At 38.9% G+C, this 25716-nt stretch overlaps 1 protein-coding gene across 1 annotated transcript in view; it reads left to right on the top strand.

Annotated features, from left to right (window-relative positions):
• Nucleotides 1-9166: 9166 nt before the first annotated feature.
• prima1 (proline rich membrane anchor 1) overlaps nucleotides 9167-25716 on the top strand; it is a 55256-nt gene continuing 38706 nt past the window's right edge. Inside the window, exons 1-2 of the mRNA XM_067417446.1 lie at nucleotides 9167-9959; nucleotides 10873-11023. Of these exons, the coding sequence (XP_067273547.1) occupies nucleotides 9867-9959; nucleotides 10873-11023 (244 nt within the window). The 5' untranslated portion in view covers nucleotides 9167-9866. The remainder of the gene's footprint in view (nucleotides 9960-10872; nucleotides 11024-25716) is intronic.

The following is a 25716-nucleotide window of genomic DNA, read 5'->3' on the forward strand; positions in this document are numbered from 1 at the left end:
GTATCAAAGTAGCATCCACATGGATGGCAGGACCCAAGGTTTCCCAGCAGAACATTGCTAAAAGCATCACACTGCCTCCACCGGCTTGCCTTCTTTCCATAGTGCATCCTGGTGCCATGTGTTCCCCAGTTAAGCGACGGACACACACCCAGCCATCAATGTGATGTAAAAGAAAACGTGATTTATCCAACCCGATCACATGTAAATGCGTATAAATAGTGCATATGATACGCACTTTATGGTGTGTATATGACACTCTCTTGGGTAGGATTAGGGTGGTGGGGTGGCGGGTTCGTACGTATAATACGCCATAAAGTGCGTATCATATGCACGCGAAAAACAACGTAGCGTATGCACCGAAAAACCGCGTAGCATATGCACGGCAAAATTATTTTTGGTGTATACAGTCCACGACATTGCGCACTCGTCCAGTTCTGATGCTCACATGCCCACTGTTGGTGCTTTCAGAGGTGGACTGGGGTCAGCATGGGCACCCTGACTGGTCTGCGGCTATGCAGAAACGTCTATTTGGACACCTTTCTATCAGAACCAGCATTAACTTATTGAGCAATTTGAGCTATAGTAGCTTGTCTGTTTGATCGGGCACGGGACAGCCTTCACTCCCCATGTGCATCAATGAGCCTTGGCTCATTTTATAATATATTTTTGACTTTTTTGGAGCTTGACAAAGCTGTTTAGGATAAACACTGCAAAGTTGTGCTGTTCAAAATGAATCACAATACATTTTTTGAAATTGCTTAAAAGCAGTTAATACGTATATATTTTTTATTATTTAAAGCAGTTTTTAATATTTTAAAAAGACTTCTTAGCCATATTTAAAGTCTTTACAATGGCTCAGGTGGTGACTGTCTATTTGAAATGCTTGATTCTGGCAAATGTTGCACAAGAAAGCTGATCATTTTTATCTACTGTATAACAGCACAGACTTTCTGTAGACATGCTCTATAGCGATTTACCTTAAGGACTGCATGGGCTTGCAGAGACTTTTGGCAGCGCTACTTCTATCCTGTCAAAAAGTGCAATGTGCTCTTTGGGCGCTGAGGGATACCTTGCTGGATTTGCTTCTCTGCTGCTGGCCACTCAGTCTCTTCCACTCAGATCGATTTACTGTTGAAGCACAGGCCTTAAATCACAGTGCCATGGCTGTGCTGACTCCACTGCACTTCACTCCTTGACCTAGGGCGGAAAAAACTCAGCAAGAAACGAACGGCTGTCATAACATCATCTATCACCACTGCCCCCTCCATCTCAGGACACAGTCTACCCATGCAACCCCCCTAGGACTAGTGCAAGGTTGGGCACTGTGCTTTAGCAGCATTATATCCAAGTACTCTCCACAGGGCACAGGCTTCCATAGAGCATTACATCATGGAGAGACCATGCACACACAAAGAAATGTTTTGCAACATGTTATTAGAGCTGACATGGAGCAATGCAGTGGTGTGGAAGTCTCATCTGAAAGACAAGAGTAAGAGGCTGTTATTGTTTGATTCATCTAAAAGGCCACAATCTTTTGCTCACTATTTTATTCAGCCTTATACATGTTGACATAAAAAAATCAGAAACACTGACGTGTAAAGTGCTTAATTTTTTTATATGTTAGGGCTTTTTCAGAACTGAATCTTCTCTGCTGTGAAATAGGGACATAGTTTCAATGTTGCATTTTCTCCTTAGATCTGTTGGCTTTCACAATGCAAGATTTCTAAGTGTACCAAAATGTGTTTATGCAAGTCACATGTGAGTAAAACTGTCGGTTTGAGTGCACCTGTTTACGTTCCGTGATTTTGATGCTTATGGTCATCCATCAAGATGGATCGACAAGTATAGGCTAACCCAGACTGTATATGGGTCAATAACATGACATGCATATTTTTGTGTCCAAGTGCATTATTGATAAATTCATGACATATATTACTTTATTCTATAAAACCTATTTACTTTGAATACTTTTTAGTATGTTTAAATAATACATTTTCTGTTTTGTTATCTTAAACCAGCAAAATGTCAGGTGGTGCAAATGTCCGAACAAATTAACAGCCTAAGAAAACTATTTAAAATGGTGTCTTAATAATAAAACTTTTAAAACTAAATGCGATAGCATAATTTTAGGTTTGAACCCTTTCATGTAAACAAATGTTATAACTATAGTTTTAAAGCTGTTGAGATAAGTTAAATAACTTTTGTCTAGCAATTTGTATTTTCTTAAATGTCAGGGTGGCGCAACTGCAAACGTGGCTATTTTATTATGAATTGAAAAGATAATAACAGTAAACACGATAATGTATCATCAGAGCACCCCAACTGATCCTTGTGGCAGAGCGAAAAGGTTTAGATCTCTCTCAAATAATTTAATGAATGGGTCCGTAATACGCCATAAAGTGCATATCATATGCACGCGAAAAACCATGTACCATATGCATGCCAAAAATTTTTTTTCCGTATTCATTCCACGAGAATGCACACTCATACTATTTATACACATTCTCGTGAGATCGGGCTACAAGGGCACGGAGCTCCTGTTCCACCACATCCCAAAGATACTTTACTGGGTTGAAATCTGGTGACTGTGGGGGCCATTTTAGTACAGTGAACTCATTGTCATGTTCAAGAAACCAATTTGAAATGATTTAAGCTTTGTGATATGGTGCATTATCCTGCTGGACGTAACCATCAGAGGATGGGTACATAGTGGCCATGAAGGGATGGACGTAGTCAGAAACAATGCTCAGGTAAGCTGTGGCATTTAAACAATGCCCATTTGGCACTAAGGGGCCTAAATTGTGCCAAGAAAACATCCCCCGCACCATTACACCACCACCACCACCAGCCTGTACAGTGGTAACAAGGCATGGTGGATCCATGTACTCATTCTGTTTATGCCTAATTCTGACTCTACCATCTGAATGTCTCAACACAAATCGAGACTCATCAGACCAGCCAACATTTTTCCAGTCTTCAACTGTTAAATTTTGGTGATCTCGTGCAAATTGTAGCCTCTTTTTCCTATTTGTGGTGGAGATAAGTGGTACCCGGTGGGGTCTTCTGCTGTTGTAGCTCATCAGCCTCAAGGTTGTGCGTGTTGTGGCTTCACAAATGCTTTGCTGCATACCTCGGTTGTAATGAGTGGTTATTTCAGTCAAAGTTGCCCTTCTATCAGCTTGAATCAGTCAGCACATAGCCCATTCTCCTCTGAACTCTAGCATCAACAAGGCATTTCTGCCCACAGGACTGCCGCATACTGGATGTTTTTCCCTTTTCACACCATTCTTTGTAGACCCTAGTAACGGTTGTGTGTGAAAATCCCAGTAACTGAGCAGATTGTGAAATACTCAGACCGGCCCGTCTGGCACCAACAACCATGCCACGCTCAAAATTGCTTAAATCACCTTTCTTTCCCATTATGACATAAATTTTTGAGTTCAGGAGATTGTCTTGACCAGGACCACATCCCTAAATGCATTGAAGCAACTGCCATGTGATTGGTTGATTAAATAATTGCATTAATGGAAAATTATATATATATATATATATATATATATATATATATATATATATATATATATATATATATATATATATATATATATATACAGGGGTGCACATAACTTTTTCAGTGAGTTACTCAGGTGAGTACCAGGAGATGGTGTTTGGTACTCACATATGTAGCGTTGAGTTAATAAGTGCAGTCTTCGTCACTGTCCTCCATGTTGCCACCACCGTCCTCTTCACTGTCGCCTGCTTCACTGTCCTCTGCTTCAGCTTCCTGCATGGTAGATGAAGATGCTGCAAATGCACCTCCCTGTCCTTGGTTGAGCCTCCGATTAGCTGTCTCCATCCACAGGTCAACAGCTGGCTTTGGGTCAAATGTCTCTGTGGTCTGCTTTGACAGGTGAATGTGCATCAGGGCTGAGAGACGAGCATGTGACAGACGAGATCGGTACTTGGTTTTTATTATGTTGAGATGTGAAAATCCCCTCTCACAAGCTGCACTGCTTAAAGGCAGTGTAAGAGACAGCTTAACCACCTTGTTGATGTTGGAGTAAGCATCTGGGTTACTTGTATTTACAATTTGGACCAAGTCATGCACAGAAGAGGCTCCCAGGCGTTTTCCTGCCTGCTTTAAGCGCATCCATTCTGTCACAGTGGTGTCTTTGTCAAGTTGCAAGGTGGCCTCATATTTCTTAAGAATGCTGCAAACTGTTGTGTTTCCAAAACTGTGGAGGTCTTGCATTTCCTGAGGCCATGTTGAAGGATCAAATACTAAGAAATGATCACATGACTTGAGGGAGTCATATCTGATTTCAAACTCTTCAATTAACCCCCTGAGTAAGTTTATCTTGTCTCTGTCAGCATCAGCATTCGAAACAGTGTGTGCCCTGTGGCCTTCACCATCAAGCAGGTGTGAACTGTGTGAACTGTGTGAACTGTCCAATGGCCACCATTAGTTCATCCTTACATTCTCCAATGGTCAGCTTTTCCTTCTGAAACCTAGTGGATGTGGTCTTCAAAATGTTGCCAATGTCCAGCATGTTTGACAGAAAGCACTGAAAACGCTCTGTGCAGATATGCTGCAAGTCACTGTTATCACTCGTAGCCAGTTGCGTTTTAATAGCTGGCAATAGTCTTGATATTTTTAACAGTGTTTCATGCCTCCATGCAGACCATCTGATATTATGAAACTTACCCAGTTTCACAAAGGAGATCCCGTTTTTTTCACAGAGCTTCTTCAGTGCAGCAGTTTTTTTTGCTCCACCTTTTTGTAAATAAAACTGCAGCAACTTGACCACAGAGTGATTAAATGTCTCGCAGTAAGGAACGTTGCGATCAGCTGATTTTGCGCAATTCTCCAGTGTGTGTGCGGTGCACAAAACGTGCACAAGGGAGTCTCCAACCGCAACGAGTTGCCGGAGTTTTGGAACAACGCCGTTGTACATACCGACGTTGACAGCAGCCCCGTCTGTGCACACAGCGACCAACTTTGTTGTCCAGTCATCTAAGCCTGTGTCCTGGAAAAGTCTCACAAGTCCGTCTGTTATGGCCTGCGCGGTTCTGTCAGCACCCAATTCAATCAGTCCAATAAAGTCCGAAGTAAACTCTCCGTTGCTGGACACAGACACAATGTAAACAATTTCCTGCTCAGTTTTTGTGATGTCCTCAGATCCATCAAAAAGCAGCCCCCAAAATTCAGCAGACTGTAACTTGACTCGCAACTCCCCGGTGATGGCGCGAGCGATACTCTGCATGATCCGTGTGCCCCCTTCACGTGAATGATATGCACCTCCGACATTTACTCCTAGCCGCTTCAGTAAAGGAATATCCTCAGAATATGAAGACATGGGACGTGCGTGTTTAGCTTTATGGAAGGCGAGGAGAAAAATATTAAAGAGAGCTTGCCGCTGTTCTTCATTCAGCTTGTCTCGCCATTTGGCAAGTGGGCGACTAGACATTTCTTCTCGGCTAGCTTGTTTATTCGCAATGGCTTGCGCGATATTCGTGTGTTCCTTGCTCTTTTCATGTTTTTCAAATAAAGGATGATTGAAATTCTTTGAGCCCTTATAAAACGCACCTGTTTTGTCTGCTAGATGTGGATTTGAGCGGCAAATATGGCACCACATTTCAGTGCGCTCATCATTAACTTCAAGCCACTGCACATCTTGAAGCCACTTTTCCGAAAATAGTCTTTTCTTCGGCTCGGGCTCCAGTTGGCGTTTCTTTGAAGGTGGTGAAACGCCAAAAAAGCTGCTTAATGTCTGTTGCTTTTTGGACATCTCTGACTGTACGGTTTGTAAGATTAGATAAGAATCGGTTAAGTACGCAAAGGCGCGTAGTAACACAAGTGGGCCTACGCATTTGTGATTTTTGTTGCGCATGCGTACCTGCGTACCAGTTATGTGCACCCGTGTATATATATATATATATATATATATATATATATATATATATATATATATATATATATATATATATATCAAGGATACCGTTCTTGCAATACACCTGTTTCGGAGATAAGCAATAACAAGATGAAAATGTGCTCTTTTTTTAATACTGTCAATAATAATAATTAGTTTATAGCAACTTACATACATAATAACATATCCGGTTTAAGGTCAGGCATGTAGTGAAATTTTCAGCCAACTTTATTTCATTGTTGTGACTTAATTTCTGACAGAATATCAAATTAGCAATGAATAGAGAGTGGGGTTTAATTTTCCTTGTAATATTCAATATAACGTATGGCAAACACAACAAATAACTGTGGTTCATAGCAAGTCTGGTAAACATCTAAAAACATGCTGACTTTTCATTGCGTTGAATGTTAGAATTGTGTGTGATAAAAGGACGACGTCATGTGGCTTTCAAGCACACTTTTGAATTGCTTAATTTTTTCAGTCATAAGAATATATGTAGTATTTCCGCATGAGTGACCGATTCCATTTAGAAATGAAGATAATTGCAAATGAGCTTATTATGAATGACTGTAGCAATGCCAAATGTTCCTCATTTTAATTACTTTTCAGAAAACTGATGAAGCTACATTATTTCTTGGAATTTAACATTTTGTTCTCGACAAGAGCAAAGGCTCTTGTCCCAATTTACCTGTCCCAAACTCTGAAGAAAAATTATTTGCTTATACATTGTACTCAAAAGCAATATCTGGCAACATTAATAATAGTAAAAGCACTAATTAGACAAACTCAAATTAATTGCATCGAGCCATAGATTACATCTGATTGTATCTGTATATTCATCAATGAAAAAACATTCACAAAGATAAGTGATCAAAAGACATATTTCAGATTGTTCCCTCAGATCAATAAAATTTAAATATATGAGATCCACAAATATATAAAAATGTCTCTTGTGGTGCCTTTTGTCTTCATGCAGTAAAGGTCCCAAAAATAGGCTGAAGACTGAGTGAGTGCTTAAGTGTTTTGTTTATGATCATTTTAGATTGTGTTATGATATCATCTTTCTTGAGTACACCAATAAAATTGACTAATTCCCATAGGTCTCTTTGATCTCTTTTATAACAACGCCATTGACATAATGTCTACTGAGAGCACTCGGGTGGTCTGCAAAACTTTATTGCCATGAAGCTGGCGCCAACAAGACAGAACCATTGGGTTGTTAAGGTGCAAGGTTCCCTCAAACCTTATTGAATCTGCCAAGAGAATACCTACAGCCAATTTGATTCACAATTCAATTTCATCTTCAGCAGAAAAAAAAGCCCAGAATAGACTGAGGGTTTCTTTAGGTGAGGAAGAACAAATAAAGAATTCAAGGCCGGGAGATAAGGGACAGAAATCGAAAAGACAGAGAGGAAGGAAAAGAATCAGCGTGAGCTCATCTTGATTGAATAGGGCCTAATGGCCTAGACTCAATTGGATGAACAATCGGACAGATCTACCTTAATGTACAAAGAGCCATCAATCTCTTTTTTTTAACAAGATTACAGCACCCTTTAGGGTTGGTCAGCAGGCAGGGGAGAGGACTGCTGCAGACCAAGCAGGACTTCCTGGCATCACGCTGTAGGATCAGCTATTGTCTGAATACACCCCTCCTTGTTCTGCGACCCCACTTCCTATTTCTAATCTACTCTGCAGTACGCCATGTCACAACTAATGAAATGGCATTAACTTGGACTAGAGCCTATCACTAAAACCTAGCACTTACACTGATTCCTATTGACTACATTCGTCCAGCACTCAGGAGAACGCATGCATGGCGCCTGCATTTCTAATAGCATTGCACTGGTTTTCGGAATCTTTTATGAAAAGTATATTTTTTAAAATAAATATTGACTAAATAATACTTTAAATTACTGTCATTACTTTCGGATCATTAGTTAAAGGTGTGTTTAAACTGCACTAAATAATCCTGGTGGTGTTTACCGAATGAATAAATCAAGAGCCAATGAATGATCGCTGTGATTAAACAGAAGCAACACATTGGAGACAGGGTGTCTAAGGTGCTGGCAGACTGTAACTCAGTCCATAAAACAAAACCTATAAATTAAGATTCAATTTATTCTGGGTAGAATTTATTGCTTTGGTGATTTACTCGAGCAACCTCATTTAGGATGATCACATCAGAGGGCTCATCGTTCTAATTAAATCTGATTGGGGGGGGGGGGGGGGGTAGAGCAAAAATGTAAGCTGTCACCACACACTGCAGTTTGGTAGAGGAAGAGGTGGGAGAATAAATTAATGAGAAAAGATCCTCCCAAAAATATGCCAATAAACAAAATGTGATGCCAGATTTTTCTTTATGATTATATTTAAATACTTATTAGACATATAAGCTGGACAGTATATATATATATATATATATATATATATATATACTATTTATTTATTGTTATTTATTTATTTTTTTTAAATATGTAGGCTATTATCAGTGTCGTTCAAGCTAAATAACCGACATCCAGGTATAAAACAGTACAGACTACTGAACAAACTGTCGTACCTCCTCTACATTTAAGGTTGGAATTTCTATCTGCTACAAAGTTATCTATGAACAGAAATGAAAATGTACATATAAATGGACAGAATGTATTATGAATGTTCAAACAGTATGCTGTATTGCCTCCATGACCTAATTCAAAGACAAAAAACTTATGTAATACTACAAAGCACACATGCCAGCTTTCCACTGGACTAAAGTTTTAGCACTGATGCTTTGTGTAAATTAGATTTGATCCTGTTTTGTTCCATCAAACAAAAATCATCATTCCGACACAAGCCACACTAAACTAGAAGTGTTTATACTAACACCTGCACCTCCTGTCCGAGACTTTACAATGTTGCCACTTTTACTGCCATTTACAATTTCTTATTTACAATTTTGGCTTTCATGCCATATTTAATTAATTGAGATCTTTTAATTAGGAAAAAAATGCTGCTGTTACTCAAATCCCATTTGGATGGTAATAGATGACACACACACACACACACACACACACACACACACACACACACACACACACAGACACACACACACACACACACACACACACGTCATTTAATTTATCACGCAAGCTAAAATTAAAATTCTGCCACCTAAACAAAAGCTATGAGGCAAACTGCCCCCCTCCCCCTCGGGTTTCTCTCTTCTTACTGCCTCGTGTGGTCTGTGTCTGTCTACTCTGCAGAGTAGCTACATTCAACTCACCCCGAATACATGCTTACGTGACCTAACCAAACGTAACCCTAAGGGTCCTCGTTAATTAAATACATCTCTTTCTCTCAATCCGAGAGCGACAGAAAACGTGATTTCGTCGCTAATGTAAATGGCTATCATATTAATAGTGCGTTATCTTAACGCGCGTCACTCACTGGACGCCTTCACGTCAGCTGGTGCTGTAGAAGTAATGAAGAGGTGAATCCACGGTCTACAGTTTTGGGACCTATTTGAGCACCGGCATCCGAGCAATTCGCCGAGCCAGCGTGTGTTCTCCGTGCAGTATTGACTGTCAGTAACTTCTGTGCCGTGTACTGACATCATCTCATCGTGCCTGGCAAGAAATGAATCCTGATTCAGCGCTCGACTCACATAGAATCGCGCGCGGAGAGAACTTTGCTTCGCAACTCTTGTGTGGATACGGCTCGTGCGGAGGATCAATAACTTTCCTCTGAAACAGCGCTAGCGTCCTTCCTATGTCGCTTCAAACCCTTCCATGTCACCAATTATTGTCGCTGTAATTGGACGAGAATGTTTCAGAGACCGCATCTGCTCAAACTCGGGGAGAACATCGTTGGTAAGCCTTGAGGAGCGGATAATAAATGACTTTTATGCGCCTCAGACTCGCGTCCTCGCCAGGTGGACTGTGAAGAGACAGAAGAGGAATGTTTATCCGAAATTTATTGCCGCTCAGTTTGGGTTTTTTGCCGTTTTTGTGCAGTCACTGTTTTCTCTCAGTATTTTTTCCGTTATTGCAGGTAAGTTGGACTGAGCAGTTCAGTCGTTGATGATAATTCATAGTCAAGTACAATAGCGGACCGTAACGAAAGTGCACGTGCATAACGGTCACACTGTTTGATTATCTACTGCGCTGAGATTGATCTAATTTATAAAAGTATCTAGTTATTAACATATAACGTCAATTGTGTATCAATCACTGTCAGACCCCATTGTATTTTAGGAATTGACAGCTATTAAATCAAAAATGGCATTTAAATACGTCATTTATTTATTTGCAAATTAAACCTACGCCAGTTCAATCAATATGCTTAGGTTTGGATAATAGTTAATGAAGATTTCACTTGAATGCACTGCACTTGATGGTTGAAAGGAAAAACATTCATGTGTAATATTTTGATCATACACAGAGTAGTATTTACTACTTGACTAGTGTATGCTCTACTTTTTATTAAAATTGCACCCCCCTCCTCTCAGTTCCAGCACTGGCTACAGTCATTGATATTTCAGCTGTTTTCTGGAGACATGGCTTTTGGTCCTTTACTACTGTCCCCTGTGACAACAGTGCTCACAAGACTAGCAAAAGTGTTTCCAGGATGGCCTATTAGAGGGAGGCAGTGTCAGGGTTCACCCCTCAATACTCCCACTCCTCTGGGGGTCTGAGGCTCTGTGGTGTGGGTGGGTGCTCTCTTTGAGAGACCTCAGCCTCCACACACCCTTCATTCTCCACTTTAGTGGGAGGGAGCTCCCATTCGCCAGCATGCAGAGAGAAAAAAGAGAGTGCTTGTGTTGTGGTGTCCTCTTCATTGTAAATTATAAGCACTATTGCGGAAAATCTCAACTTACTATGCTCGTTTTTGTTGTACTATACATGGCATGGTGATGAAATTGACACAAACACTAATCTAATTTGTGCTGTTTTCTTCACCCTAGTTTGCAACAGGGGAGCTCCAGAAGTCATGCTCCCGAACCACAGTGGAACTGCTGGAAGGGAGCTGCCAGTTGCCATGCCAGTGTAGGCCCTACCCACCATTACCGCCTCCACCCCCTCCTCCACCTCCCCCAAGGCTCCTGGCTCCAACTGGTGAGGAGCGCTACCCTGTAATGTCACTGCAGTCCTGATTCATAGTTTTCAGTAACATGAGACCTGGAAGGCTAAACATTCATAGAACTGCTGCTCAGGCCTCTCAATTTTACATATGTTTCGAGCCATGAATATGTAGATCAACTCACCTCTCTAAAGAAGAAAAATAATGTGCAATCTTTGGGCATGTGCGGTCCATATACAGCACCTACCACTGTATTTCAATCACTAAAAACAGAAATGTGGCTTAATTTACTCATCCAGTCACATTTACCTTGGTGAAATCCAGCGGGAGTAGGAGTTTTGTGTGAGTGCGAAAAATTCCTGATACAGATTTCGTTCATGTTCAAGTTAGTCATGAGTTTTTGCTGCATGACTAATAGAATATATATATATATATAAAACCATTGCGTTCGTGTTCTGAGCACATATGCTTGCTCATATGCTAGGCATGATCAATATATAAAACCATTGCGTTTGTGTATATATATATATATATATATATATATATATATATATATATATAGGGGTGGAAATGGGGGGGTACGCGGGGGGACGAAGTCCGGGGAGTGAATTTCGAGGGGGGACGGAGTTCCATTTGGAAAAAAAATGGTTAGGTTTACTTTTTTATTGTGGAAATTAATTAAAATATTTTAGCCACTCAATAGTCCACAATGTAATAGCCACATAAACGTAACGTAATGTCTAATACAAACTTCTGTGAAATATTCGGTGATAATGGATGCGCAATGTCGACTTTTGTGATTGGCCAATACCGGCAGACTGCAGCCGATGGAAATATTTCTCCATTATGTGCACATTTTATTCGTATTATTCCTCACAGAACTTCAGTTCAAAACAAACCGCCTGAGGTAAATTATCTGAAATGATTTTGACTGAAAATCTGAATAGAAACTGTTATATTAAATGGTGCTCTGTTAAGGCAGTGTTTCCAAACCGGGGTGACGCGTCACCCTAACGTGCCGTCTGACGAGAGCAGGGGTGCCGTGAGTGAGTGTGTGAGTGAGGGTGCACTTGCACCGCAGTTCATCTCACATCTGATGATGCACCTATATGGACTAACTTGAAAATAATGCTTTATGTATGTTTCTGTCGATGGATACTTGCTGATACATTACAACAGCGATAATAAAAGATAAAATGTGGCCAAAACGGTCTCTCTTTGTAAACTGTTCATGCATGCGAGTGCTGCCGTATGTCCGAATATGACCAGTCGTTTTCACCGTCATCACCTGGGTATATTTGCCAGAAGATGCGAATGAGAACTCGCGTGCACTGTGAGAAAATCTGTCTCTGTGCACTCGTCCCAAAGTGTGCACACGTCAGTGCGCGAATATTGAGTTCTCTTTTAAGTCTTGCGCTTGAACGGACAAACTCGCACAAAAAGTATGTCAACATGTTCATCTTGATGAGTATCAAGCAGACATAGTCTGTATATGCCTTAAGTGAACTGTGTAGAGTCAAGAAAGCCGATGCATATTAGGTCTTAAAGGGGCAGTCTTTACTGCTGTCTGTTTAAAGTCAAACAAAAGATAAAGACATCACTCACTGCTCTTGATTGAATAGCTTTTGTAAGTTTAATAATGATTCATCTTTAATTTAAACAGTTACAGTTATTTTACATCTGATTACTTTATTCAATTTCTGTACCTAAAAACTGTTAGAAAAAACCTGACAAACATTGTTTATTTTATGAGTATCTTTGCTTGACGGTATTTATTTGTGCTGCTGCTTGTATTCAAGTTATTGGTTCTTTATTTGTTATTTTCTTTATTTTTATTTGTCAGTAGTCCTAGTCCTTTTTTTCCCCTGAGCATAGCAAATACTGAAATGGGGGGTGGCAGACAACAGTTTACCTGGCAATTATTATTTTATTTATTTAATCAAGTAACATTTAATATCTCGCTAAAATCTAATATCTAATAGCATGGTGGGAAATTGTAACTTTAGGGTTCACACATAGGTGTCGGAACCATTGTGTGTGTGTGGGACAAGACCCACCCACTTTTTAAGACCAATGATATTGGACCCACTCACTTTTATCGTCTCTAATTCAGCATGTCTGTTTACCTACCCTTAACCGAGAAACACTTATTATTAAACACATGTTAAACGCTTTATTTCACCCTTTCTAATAACTTTCTCAATTTTTATTGAAAATAAATGCCTTTCTGATCTGATATCTGATACCTTGGGAAATCCGGGTAGCTGCTGGTGGAGGTGTTAGTGAGGCCAGCAGGGGGCGCTCACCCTGGGGTCTGTGTGGGTCCTAAAACCTCAGTGTAGTGATGGGGACACTATACTGTCAAAGAGCACCGTCCTTCGGATGAGACGTTAAACCGAGGTCCTGACTCTCTGTGGTCATTAAAAATCCCAGGATGTCCTTCGATAAAGAGTAGGGTATAACCCCGGCATCCTGGCCAAATTTGACCCATTGGCCCCTGTCCATCATGGCCTCCTAATCCTCCCCCTCTCCTGATTGGCTTAATCACTCTGTCTCCTCTCCACCAATCAGCTAGTGTGTGGTGAGCGTTCTGGCGCAAATATGGTTGCCGTCGCATCATCCAGGTGGATGCTGCACACTGGTGATGGTTGAGGAGATTCCCCCTCCATGTAAAGCACTTTGAGTGGCTAGAAAAGCACTATCTAAATTTAACAAAATATTATTATTATTTTGATGTAATGGGAAAAGGTAGTAGAGCGAGTGTGATAAAAGGCGGACTCGAACCTCTAATCGATTTGCGTCAAAACTTGATGTATGCGCAAAAAAAAAATCCACACCTATAATATTTTTCACCAGCTACTATTGGGACTCACCAACTTTTTAATTAGCCTCCGACGGCCATGGGTTCACATGACAATGATGTGCTAAGAACTGAAAACATTTTGAGATGACAACATTGTCAAAGCGATCCCTGTTCGCATATCCGCCACTTAACCTGAGGACAACTTAATTAGAAGGTAGCCTATCTTAAATAAAACATCTCCAAACTACAGTCCGCCCAGTGAATTTCGGCCATTTCCACCACTGTATATATATATATATATATATATATATATATATCATGCAATATCAGAATGCGTGTCAATAGGATCAGTGCATTAGCTCTTAAAGTGACAGACGGCTAATACAGTAAACCTGCTAATAATACAAGTAAACTGTGTCAAACAACGAAAGAACAAGAGAAAATCAGTCTTTTGTGGCTTTATTATGTATTAGGGTATATTTAATGAAGACTACTGTTTTTATTTTTAATAACAAAGATAAATAAAAATACAAATAATAGTCCACCCCTAGTTCAACTGTTTTTGTTTGCCTGGATGCTCTTGATGTTCAGTTTTAGGTTGATATAACTATAAATTGCAAAGTAAAGCAAAGAGTTTTTGGTATTTAAATATTTGCATTATATTTTTTGTTTGTTTACATTGATGTTAAAGTTATATTGTAAGATTTATGACATACATTTTTGCTAAAACACTGCTGGTCACTTTCAGAAGTTGTAGCAATGCTTTCTTTTCCCAAAAAGAATGTGAAACACATAAATAATATAATTCTAATTTTTAAAAAACTTTTTAAAAATATAATTTAAATAGATTTTACACACTAATAGCAATATCGTATCGCATATTGAATATCACATTATTTAACAAGATATCGCATATCGCATTTTTCTTCAATATCGCACAGCCCTACTGCAGAGATGGCGAGTCAGCTTTGCCAACTTCATATTTGCAACTGACACTGACTCAAATACTACTTTATTAATAAATAATAAAAATGTCTCCTTGCCTTTTTTCCCCTCGACACATTCATAATCATTACTTCTGCTGGTGCTTTGCGGCAAGCAATATGCGTGTGCTTTACTGTGAAATAGCCTATAAATTACACCTATATAGCCTATTAAATGCTCATGGTTTAGTAAACCCCCTCCATCAGTATATATTTAAGTTATTAAATTGATATAAACGTGTTATAGTCGACTAATGGCATGACACATTTCTCTGCATCACCTCTGAAAGGTGTTCATGTAGCTTTCTATGTGTCACAAATACATCTTGCAATGTAGGATTTGAACAAGTGGGATTTTTATCTCAGTGTCATGTTGTCAGAATCTGTGGTTCAATTGCTGTGTTCAATCCCCAAAATGAATGAATTGGCAGTGGCTGCACGCTTTGCCAAAAAGACAGGCGAGTTCATTTAATCAGATTTTGTCGGCGTCGTTTTTGAAGGTAGCTTATAAGCAGTTTAATAGATTGCCCTTCTTGCTGAAACAATTTTCATTTCCTGATATTTCCCATTTTGAGAAATGGACATGGCCGGAAAGTACGTTGCTGTTCACAATTGACACAAAGCTCAATTCGCTTTATTACAGGGGGAGGAAGTTTTAGATTTGTCATCAGGGGTCCCTGTCAGGCACTCAGGAAAGCCAGATCAATGAGGCCTCAGCATTGAAAGGGTTGTGAAATCAATCTGCCTCTAGAGTTTTAGCCTTCTGGTTTAAGCCCGAGTAATATACTTTCACAACAACAGCAAGCTCTTTGGGAAAAAAATGTATGACAAATACATTAGTATGTGCCTTGCATCAATACCTGCCTCATGTACAGGGGGTACGGAAAGTATTCAGACCCCCTTAAAATGTTCACTCTGTTATATTGCAGCCATTTGCTAAAATCATTTAAGTAAAAAAAAATGTATCTCATTAATGTACATACAGCACCCCGTATTGACAGAAAAAACACAGAATTGTTGACATTTTTTTAAGATTTATAAAAAAGAAAAACTTAAATATCACATGGTCCTAAGTATTCAGACCCTGTGCTTTGACACTGATATATTTAACTCAGGTGTTGTCCATTTCTTCTGATCATCTTTGAGATGGTTCTACACCTTCATTTGAGTTCAGCTGTGTTAGATTATACTGATTGGACTTGATTAGGAAAGCCACACACCTGTCTATATAAGACCTTACAGCTCACAGTGCATGTCAGAGCAAATGAGAATCATGAGGTCAAAGGAACTGCCTGAAGAGCTCATAGACAGAATTGTGGCAAGACACAGATCTGGCCAAGGTTACAAATTTTTTTTCTGCACTTAAAGGTCCCATTCTTCACGTGTTTTCGAAGCTTTGATTATGTTTACAGTGTGCAATATAACATGAGTTCATGTTTCGCGTGTAAAAAACCACAGTATTTTTCACACAATTTACATATCTGTACAGCGCTGTTTTCTCTGTCCTAAAAACGGCCTGATGATTTCCTTGTTCTATGAAGTCCCTCCTTCAGAAACACGTAACGAGTTCTGATTGGGCCAGCGTTTCCCGTGTTGTGATTGGACAGCAGCTTAGCGCACTTTGCCCGGAAAGGTCCCGCCTCTTACCCTAACGGGGAGATACAAGCGCTGAATGCGCGCTCTTCTCCAAGTGGGAGAGCAACAAGACCACGCCCCCTATTTTGCGTGTACTTGTGGGCGGAGGGTTAGTCAACAAACAGTTCTAGTGACGTTATTCATGAAGGTGCAGGGGTGTAGTCCAAACCGGCCGTTCGCTGTAGGCTTTGAAAGGGAACTTCTGTTAAATAAAATATCTCGCTTGGCATTGAACTTTGAGCTTTATAATTTTACAGGTACCATTTATGCTCCAACAGAAACATTTCACACTAACTAAAGTTTGAAAGATGGAATCGCGAAGAACGGGACCTTTAAGGTTCCTAATAGCACAGTGGCCTCCATAATCCTTAAATAGAAGATGTTTGGGATGACCAGAACCCTTCTTAGAGCTGGCCAGGCTTCTTAGAACCCTGCTTAGAGCTGGCTTTGGGAAAACTGAGCTATCGGAGGAGAGTCTTGGTGAGAGAGGTAAAGACGAACCCAAAGATCACTGTGGCTGAGCTCCAGAGCTGCAGTTGGGAGATGGGAGAAAGTTGTAGAAAGTCAATCAGAACTGCAGCCCTCCACCAGTCAGGGCTTTATACCAGAGTTGTCTGACGGAAGCCTCTCATCAGTGCAAGACACATGAAAGTTTGCTAAAAAAAACACCTGAAGGACTCTAAGATTGTGAGAAATAAGATTATCTGGCCTGATATAACTTTTTGGCCTAAGTGATATAAATTCTAAGTGGTATGTGTGGAGAAAAATATCCCCTGTCCAATACAGTCCCAACAGTGAAGCAAGGCGGTGGCAGCATCATGCTGTGGGGGTGTTTTTCAACTGCAGGGACAGGACGACTGGTTACAATCGAGGGAAATATAAATGCGGCCAAGTACAGGGATATCCTGGACGAAAACCTTCTCCAGAGTGCTCAAGACCTCAGACTGGGCCGAAGGTTCACCTTCCAACAAGACAATGACCCTAAGCACACAGCTAAAATAATGAAGGAGTGGCTTCAGAACAACTCTGTGACTGTTCTTGAATGGCCCAGCCAGAGCCCTGGCTTAAACCCAATTGAATATCTCTGGAGAGACCTGAAAATGGCTGTCCACCAATGTTTACCATCCAACCTGACAGAACTGGAGAGGATCTGTGAGGAAGAATGTCAGAGGATCCCCAAATCCAGGTGTGAAAAACTTGTTGCATCTTTACCCAAAAAAACTCATGGCTGTATTAGATTAAAAGGGTGCTTCTAGTAAATACTGAGCAAAGGGTCTGTACTTAGGACCATTTTTCTTTTTTAAATAAATTTGCAAAAATGTCAACAATTCTGTGTTTTTCCGTCAATATGGGGTGCAGTGTGTATAATGAGAAAAAAATGGACTTAAATGATTTTAGCAAATGGCTGCATAATAACAGAGTAAAAAAATTAAGGGGGTCTGAATACTTTCCGTACCAACTATATACATGCTTGCTACATCAGCGATTTAAAAAAAACATTTTTTTACAATGAGCAGCCTAAAAGACTTTAATGTTTTCAGTCGTTAACTGTGACATGAAATGTTTGAGGGTGAAATGCAACATAGCTATTAACAACCGTGCAAGGGCTAAGGATTTAACTCTAAAAGGCGGTTTTGATAAGTAACCAGTTGAAGGCTGGTGACAGGCTTTGCCTTTAGGGGCGAAATGACTTTAACATTAGCTTATTAAAATTATTCATGAGGAAGTTGCATTTAATGAGGACTCCCACACCTGTCGTTATTGAAGCAGCGATAAAAGGTTTAAACTAAGCAATGTATTAGTTGTGCAAAAGGAAATGCTTCAGAGGGCCTGATTGCAATAAGCGCTACCGCCCTAAACCTAATAGTAGGATTAAATGTCAGTTTAACTTTGACTACATTTTGGAAGCATCCTGCTGGATAAACTGATTCTTGAAGTAGTAATTGACATTCTTACACACTCAAAAGACTAGACTGAAACCGATAAAATAACAAGATGGATTCCATTTTTCTACAATGGATAATGTTATGCTGTATTGCTCTGTCGTATTGTCTTCATAATAATCCTATTGCAGCGGCACACAGTGCTGATTAAACTCAGAATATTACCAAATTGTACACATTTTTATCTCAAGATTAGTCTGATTCTATTTTTAACAGAACTGCTGAGGATGTAGATGAGGGGAAGTAGATTAGATGGGATTGCTCCTGGGCTCTTGGAAAAGAACACACTCTTTTAAGCCCAAAAAAGGGCATGTGTGGTAGTCAGAAACGCATGGCAAACTCTGCTAACCTTACAGAGGTGTTCAAAGACACTAGGATTGTTGTTTTGACAAATTATAGTAACCTAAAAGCCCCAAGAGCCCGTCTTCACAGGCTTTTACTTTAAGCTGTGAAGAATTTGATATTTTTATGGCGCTAACCTATGTGTCAATCAAGATGCTGTTTGCAGTTGTGGTAGGGGTTGCAGAAAAGTACTACTCCATCATCTAACTTAGTTAATCTTTAAAAACATTATTATTAATATTAATAACTTAATATCTTTAGCAAATCTCAAATTGTACATTACAATATTGTGATGTCTAAAATCACTTAAAATAAATAATTATTTTTTAAATTATTATTTTTATTTCAGTCAAGAATATAGAATTTCAAAATTAGCCATTCAAGGAGATACCTATGGTGGCCCAGTAGTGCAGCCGTACTAAATTAAATCACAACACAATGATATCGCCACAACACAACGGAATTTTAACATGTCTGTTTTAAAATTTTAAAAGTAATTTTAATTCATACAAATTATGTTTAAACTGCACACTGTATAAAAAAATGTCTCCAATTGAAAAGTGACTGATCACATCTACATTTTTCAGTTGGCCGAATTGACATTCTGTGAATTGATGCAATTTAATTCACAGAATTTCAGTTCAGCCAACTGAAAAATGTAGATGTGATCAGTCATTTGAAAATTTTTAATTGGAGACCTGATTTTTTTTTTTTCAGTGCATGGTGCAATTGGCAGACGTTTCCTTGGGCATCAAGCGCCGTGCTAGAGAGTAAAAAGCGTTTTGGAGAATAAATAAGCAGCTATAATGCATGTAGGTGATTTTGAATTTATATTTCATGTCGACATACACACTTAAAAATGATCATAGTGTTTATATCTTTGTAAGACTGGCCAATCTAACTTTATTGCACTCCGAGAGCCCCCTCGTGGTCTGGAGCATTTCCGTTGTGTTGTGGCGATTTCGTTGTGTTGTGGCTTGTTTCCGTTGTGTTGTGGCGATCTCGTTGTGTTGTGGCTTGTTTCCGTTGTGTTGTGGCGATCTCGTTGTGTTGTGGCTTGTTTCCGTTGTGTTGTGGCGATTTCGTTGTGTTGTGGCTTGTTTCCGTTGTGTTGTGGCGATTTCATTGTGTTGTGGCTTGTTTCCGTTGTGTTGTGGCGATTTCGTTGTGTTGTGGCGATTTCATTGTGTTGTGGCTTGTTTCCGTTGTGTTGTGGCGATTTCGTTGTGTTGTGGCGATTTCGTTGTGTTGTGGCGATTTCATTGTGTTGTGGCTTGTTTCCGTTGTGTTGTGGCGATTTCATTGTGTTGTGATTTCATTGTGTTGTGATCTGTGTAATTTTTGGTGTTGCACAAAATATGCACCAATATAAAAATAGAGTATCTTTAGATTTTTCATCAACCATATATCTTCAGGTTGGTTTATAGGGTGTTTTTCTTTTTTTGCCTAACTAATAAGCCTACTCTAGTTCAGTCAAGACTGTGTAATTGTTTATGGGTAGTCGTTTTGTGGAACGTGATGTTTTTCTCTAAAATCTAGGCAGAAAGTTGCTTCCTAAAAACAACAGGATAACACAGAGAGCTTTGAAATGGCAAGTACTTCTTTCCTCTTGTCAGCCGTTCTCCCTCCGGGCCTGTCGACTTGACTCCCCCTCCTGACAATCACAGTAAGGGAGAGAAAAAGCAAATCTAATGTCTCCCTGTCCAGAGGGCTGTTTTGTCAGTGTATCTGCCTGTTTATGCTAATTCAAAGCATGTCAGCATTAATTAAGCGTTTCAGTATCTTAGGAAGTAATTAAGTGTAGCCAAATCAAAAACACATTGTGACACTAAGCAGAAGGGAAACAAATTCATCTCTCTGTATCTTCTCATCCGGCGAAATCACGGCAGGTGACAGCAGATTTCTGCGATACCAGGCAATGTTTTTGCTTGTGCAGCGTGACCGATTGCTGAAAATCCTCCCGCTTATCACACTACTGAATTATTCAAATGTGTGCAAGTAGGATATCTTGCTATAGGGAAAATTGCTGTGTCAGAAATGTAAAATTGTCCTACACAGTGAGAAGGCAGTCAGTGGCTCTGCTTCTGTGAAGTGTTACATTACATAACAATGTAAAAGAATATGTGTACAGTTAAAGATTGGCACACTTAACTGTGACTATGCAATGCTAACGTGGTCCCTTCACTCACAGAAAGCTATTATAGTGCCATTTTATTTTATTTCTCAGTGAATGTGTAATATTTGCAGGTGAATTTTGTGTGTGTGTATACACTACTGTGCTTTCCAAGATGTAGAAAGGGTCATGTATGTTGCCTGTATTTTACATCACTACATTTTGGCTCTGCAATTGCTGTTGCTGGTCTTGGTCTGGTTTTGGCCAGTATAAAATATAAAGACACTTGGTGTATGTTTTAGTATGTCGAAGAGCGGATGTTGGGACTGCAGATGTTGGTGAGCCATGCTTTTTTTTACACATTTTGACTTAATTTCAATGTTAGGTTTCATGGGCCGTATTCACAAAACATCTTGAAGGGATACTTCACTGCCTTTTCATATTAAACGAGTTGATACATACCTCTCTCGTCTCAGTGTGTGCACTTAATCTCTCTGACGCGCGGTGACATTCTGATAGCATTTAGCTTAGCCCACTAAGCCCAGTCCATTCAGTATGTTACCAAATAGAGATCAAGTTAGAAGCGACCAAACACCTCCACGTTTCCTCTATTTAAATACAGTTACACGAATAGCTGAACGATAAAGTATGATGACATAAAATAAAATGTGGTGCTTTTATATGCGGATTAAAAAGGAGAACTATAATGTATGGCGGAATAGCACTTCTGAGAGTACTTCGACTTAGCGCAGTAAAAAGTCCCGCCTGGAACATCCTCCCTCACATCTCCCCCTCCCCCCTATTGACAGAAATCAGAGAGGGAGATGTGTGGGAGGATGTTTCAGGTGGGACTTTTTACTGCGCCGAGTCGAAGTTTGAAGTATCCCTTTAAGGCTAAATGTAGCTCCTAACTTGCCAATTTAGGAGAAACTCAAAAACAATGGGCGTCAGTCCTAATTTTAGGACTCCTAAATTTTAGTTTTAAGAGTATTTCACAAAGCATGTTAGCGCTAAAACTTGCTCCTAAATCCATGAATGCTATAGTCGAGAAGACTCCTAAGTCACTAAGACCAACAATCCTAATGGGTTGCTGCAATCCGCCAAAAGACACTATACAATATTGAGGCAATATATGTAGGCTTATCTTGAATAAAAAAAATAATGTCAGATTACCTTTGGCAGTTGTTTTTACGAGTTTACATGTAACAATTATTGAATAGAGTAAAAAAATATAAGAATATTAGGTGCACTGTCCGAGGGGATCAAGGGCTCCAAGCTTGAAATTTAGTGCTGCAAACCCAGAGTTCTGCCCCACATTACAGAGTGAGGAACGGGGAGGGAGGGATGCAGAAAACTGGCGAGGTAACTTGGTGAGTCGGCTCTTGGCTGTGTACCTCCTCTCACGCTGATTAGATAGACCGCTTGAATTCTGCAAACTCACGAAATGAAGACATGTTAGAGTCTAACAATTAGCTGAACGTATACTAGTTTAATTTGTGACACTTCTTGGCCTAATTTTTTAAAACTTTAATTGAATATGGCAATATTTTTATTTGAATATGGCAACATGAAAAAATATTTCTATATTTCAATCGCTAACAGAGACCCCTCCCCTATCAGCCAATCATTGTGGTCATAGTTAGTAAGAGTAGTAGTGAGATCTTCCATAGCAACGAGGTCCACCCCACTCTTACGCCAAGCTTAAGATTTCTCTCTTTTCATTAGTAAAAGTTGCTCTCAGCATCTTTGTGAATAGGTTTTAAGAGAAAACGTGTAACTAAGAACTTTTACTGCCATTTAGGAGAACTCTTAGTGGTAAGATAAAATGTTTTGTGAACAGCCCCAGATGTTCTAAGGTTCATTGATCTTTTTAAACAGAAGAAATTTAAAGCTAGTTTTCTTCATAAGTAAGATCTTGTCTGCAGTATGAGGACTGGACTGTGGTGCAGAAGGACGAGAGGTGTGACTCCCACTGATGTTTTTGCTGACTGTGAAATTGAGAAATTCACCTGGCATAAAGTAAAGAATCTGATGAATCAGGAGCCATTCACCTCTGCTCACACACTCGTACAGTCACCTTCCCCTCTGTCCAATGTGTTGTCGAGCTTATCTGCTAATGTTACATTGGTATTTGAGGAGCATTAGTAGATTGACAATCATTGGCTGAAATCCATGCAGTTGTTGTGTGCACAAGATGGTATGCTAAGCTGCAAATAAGTTCAAGACCTTTGAGTCTTAGCTTCGAGGGGAAGCCATGAAGCTTTTTATGTACTGCTGATTAATGCTTTCCAGTTTAGGTTAATTACATACTAGAGAGGCTGATCACAATTCTCATGATGCAGCAGTTTGCATTTAGTTTGAATGCTTTATTTTGTAGTGTGCCTGTACTTGAAAATGATTTACCTTTATTTTACCAGGAAGTCTCATTGAGATTAAAATCTCTTTTACCCGAGAGACCTGGCCAAGGTAGCAGCCATACAGTCTGACAACATATTAAAATACATTAAGTATAATAATAAAAATAAATAGTAATACATAGGATTCTCTCAACAAAAACAATCACATGCCTTCATTACTACTTTCTTTATGATGCCTTTAAATTCACCGATAGACACCAATTTCTCTCATTTTAAATCTTTTTGCAAATTATTCCATGCCAAAGGTCCATAATAGGAAAATGCAGTTTTCCCCAGTTCAGTAAAAACTCTAGGTACATTTAAAAGCAAACACTTTGAAGAGCGCAACTGGTAACTGCCAGAACAAACACAAAGAAAAGTACAAAGATATGCTGGAAGTTTACCTAGCATTGCTTTATAAATAAAATTTTACCAATGCTGTTTTCTTCGTATAGTAAGTGATGTCCAACCAACCATCTCATAAAGAACGCAATGATGAGTAAGGGATTTTGCATTTGTAATAAAGCGTAAAGAAGCATGGTAGACTGAATCAAGACGTTTTAGAATGGAGGAGGCTGCATGCATGTATAATATATCCTCATAATCTATCACACTTAGGAAGGTAGAATGCTATTTAAGATTGGGAATGTAATATAAATCATAACTAGGTGTTTCATCAACTTTCAGATTTTCAACTTTAAGTGTCTCATTTAGTGTGTGGCCAACTACCGATATAGTTACATTTATGATACAGGTGTACACTCTGCATTTCTGTTCATTTGTTGAAAAGACAAAGGTAACACCAAGATCCTAAAAAGTTTGTATCTTACAGTGTAGAGCAGGTACAGCCTTAGGTAGGATTAACATAATTGGCTTTTAAAACCGTTACTATCAACAGTGCTATCTGGGATAGGCACATATCTTTGCAGATAAAACAAATCGCTGCCCTATTTAGAATCAAGATTTAATGTTGTGAACTTTGTACATTGTGTCTGAGTTGTTTTGTCACCTGTGTGTGAATATGAATATGATACCAAGACACATATGTTTGAAGACTGATTGGTTGTGTTTCTAAAATCTTTTGTGCTGGTGTGGCATACTTTACAAATTTTGCTCACATCCAACCTTTTAGTTTATTATAATTGCTAAATAATTCCATAATCTTTGCAGTGTAACAAACAGTTTGCAGTGTTTTCCTTGCTTCTGCCATATAGGCATGGATTGCACTCCTTTGATTAAAGTAGACATAAAAATGAAAATACATCCTACCCTTTTTTTTTTATTTTTTTTTTTAAATACGTGATTTATTGGATCTTGTCATTTTTAATAAATGTCATAACTTTCATGTGACTGCTTTCTCTTTGGTGGTGCCTGCCAGACTTTTGCTAATCATTTAGTTTGTTTAATTTCAGCTTTCTTACTTTCGACCTCAAGCTTGCATTCAGATCTTCCTCTATCTCCCCAAAATCCAATCAACACCCGATGGATAGAACCAAGCTCTACTTTTTTTTTGATAAGTCGTTTCACTTGGATGTACATCACATTATGAAAGAAAAGGTTTGTCACTACTTCCTTTTCATCACAACTTTAAACTGTAGAAAAGAATATCAATAAACAAACTTAAATAAATGTTAAGAAATTGTTAAAGAGACCTAGAAGCATGTTGTAGCCCTAATAACTAAGTACTGGTAGAGTGGATTTAAAAATTAAAAAAAATTATGTTAAAATTAGGGCTGCACGATTAATCAAAATCGAACCGCAATCGCGATTTGGGTAATGTGCGATTAAGAAAGCTTAAAGGCTGAGATTTTAATTAAATAAATAAATGCCCAGTGTGTTAAAGAAGAGTAGCTCTGTGATCAGGATTAAACGCTGCTCCGTCTGAAAGACTGCGAGATTGAGTCCCTTATAACGTGTTTGAAAAAGCAACACGAGTCAAACATCTTCACAAACTAGTGAAGCGTTCATAAACCTGTTGAACAAAAGACAACGTTTAATAACATGTTTAACTCACTTCATATCGTCAGTCGAGTGTTTGTGAGCTGATGTGGCTTCTCATCACAGAATGAGGCAGACGATGCATTATTTTATAGTATTCTATACAGTGATGAAGTCTATGTCAATCAGCACTGCATTATAATATACTTTATTATTATGAAAATACCCTAGACGGCTTGAAGGACTCAAACACACCATACTATATTTTAGTCATAGGCTGTCTGCATATTAATAGGTCACCCAGCAGTTTTTTTTTTTGTAAAATAAGTTTTCTGTAAAATATTATGATAATAATAAATAATAATAATTAGTATTAGTATTATTATATTGTTACATTTATTCTGACATACTCTATATTTAATTAGTAATTATGAAAATGTTATTGTAATGGTTAAATTTCTTATTTTTTTTAAATATTTTTAGCAGTAATAAAAATCATAATAATTATTATTAGTCATATTAATATATAAACACAAAATGTTATACACACACTTTTTTTTTTTATTTGAAGAATT

The sequence above is a fragment of the Pseudorasbora parva genome, chromosome 15, assembly GCF_024679245.1.
Source record: "Pseudorasbora parva isolate DD20220531a chromosome 15, ASM2467924v1, whole genome shotgun sequence".
Lineage (NCBI taxonomy): Eukaryota > Metazoa > Chordata > Actinopteri > Cypriniformes > Gobionidae > Pseudorasbora > Pseudorasbora parva.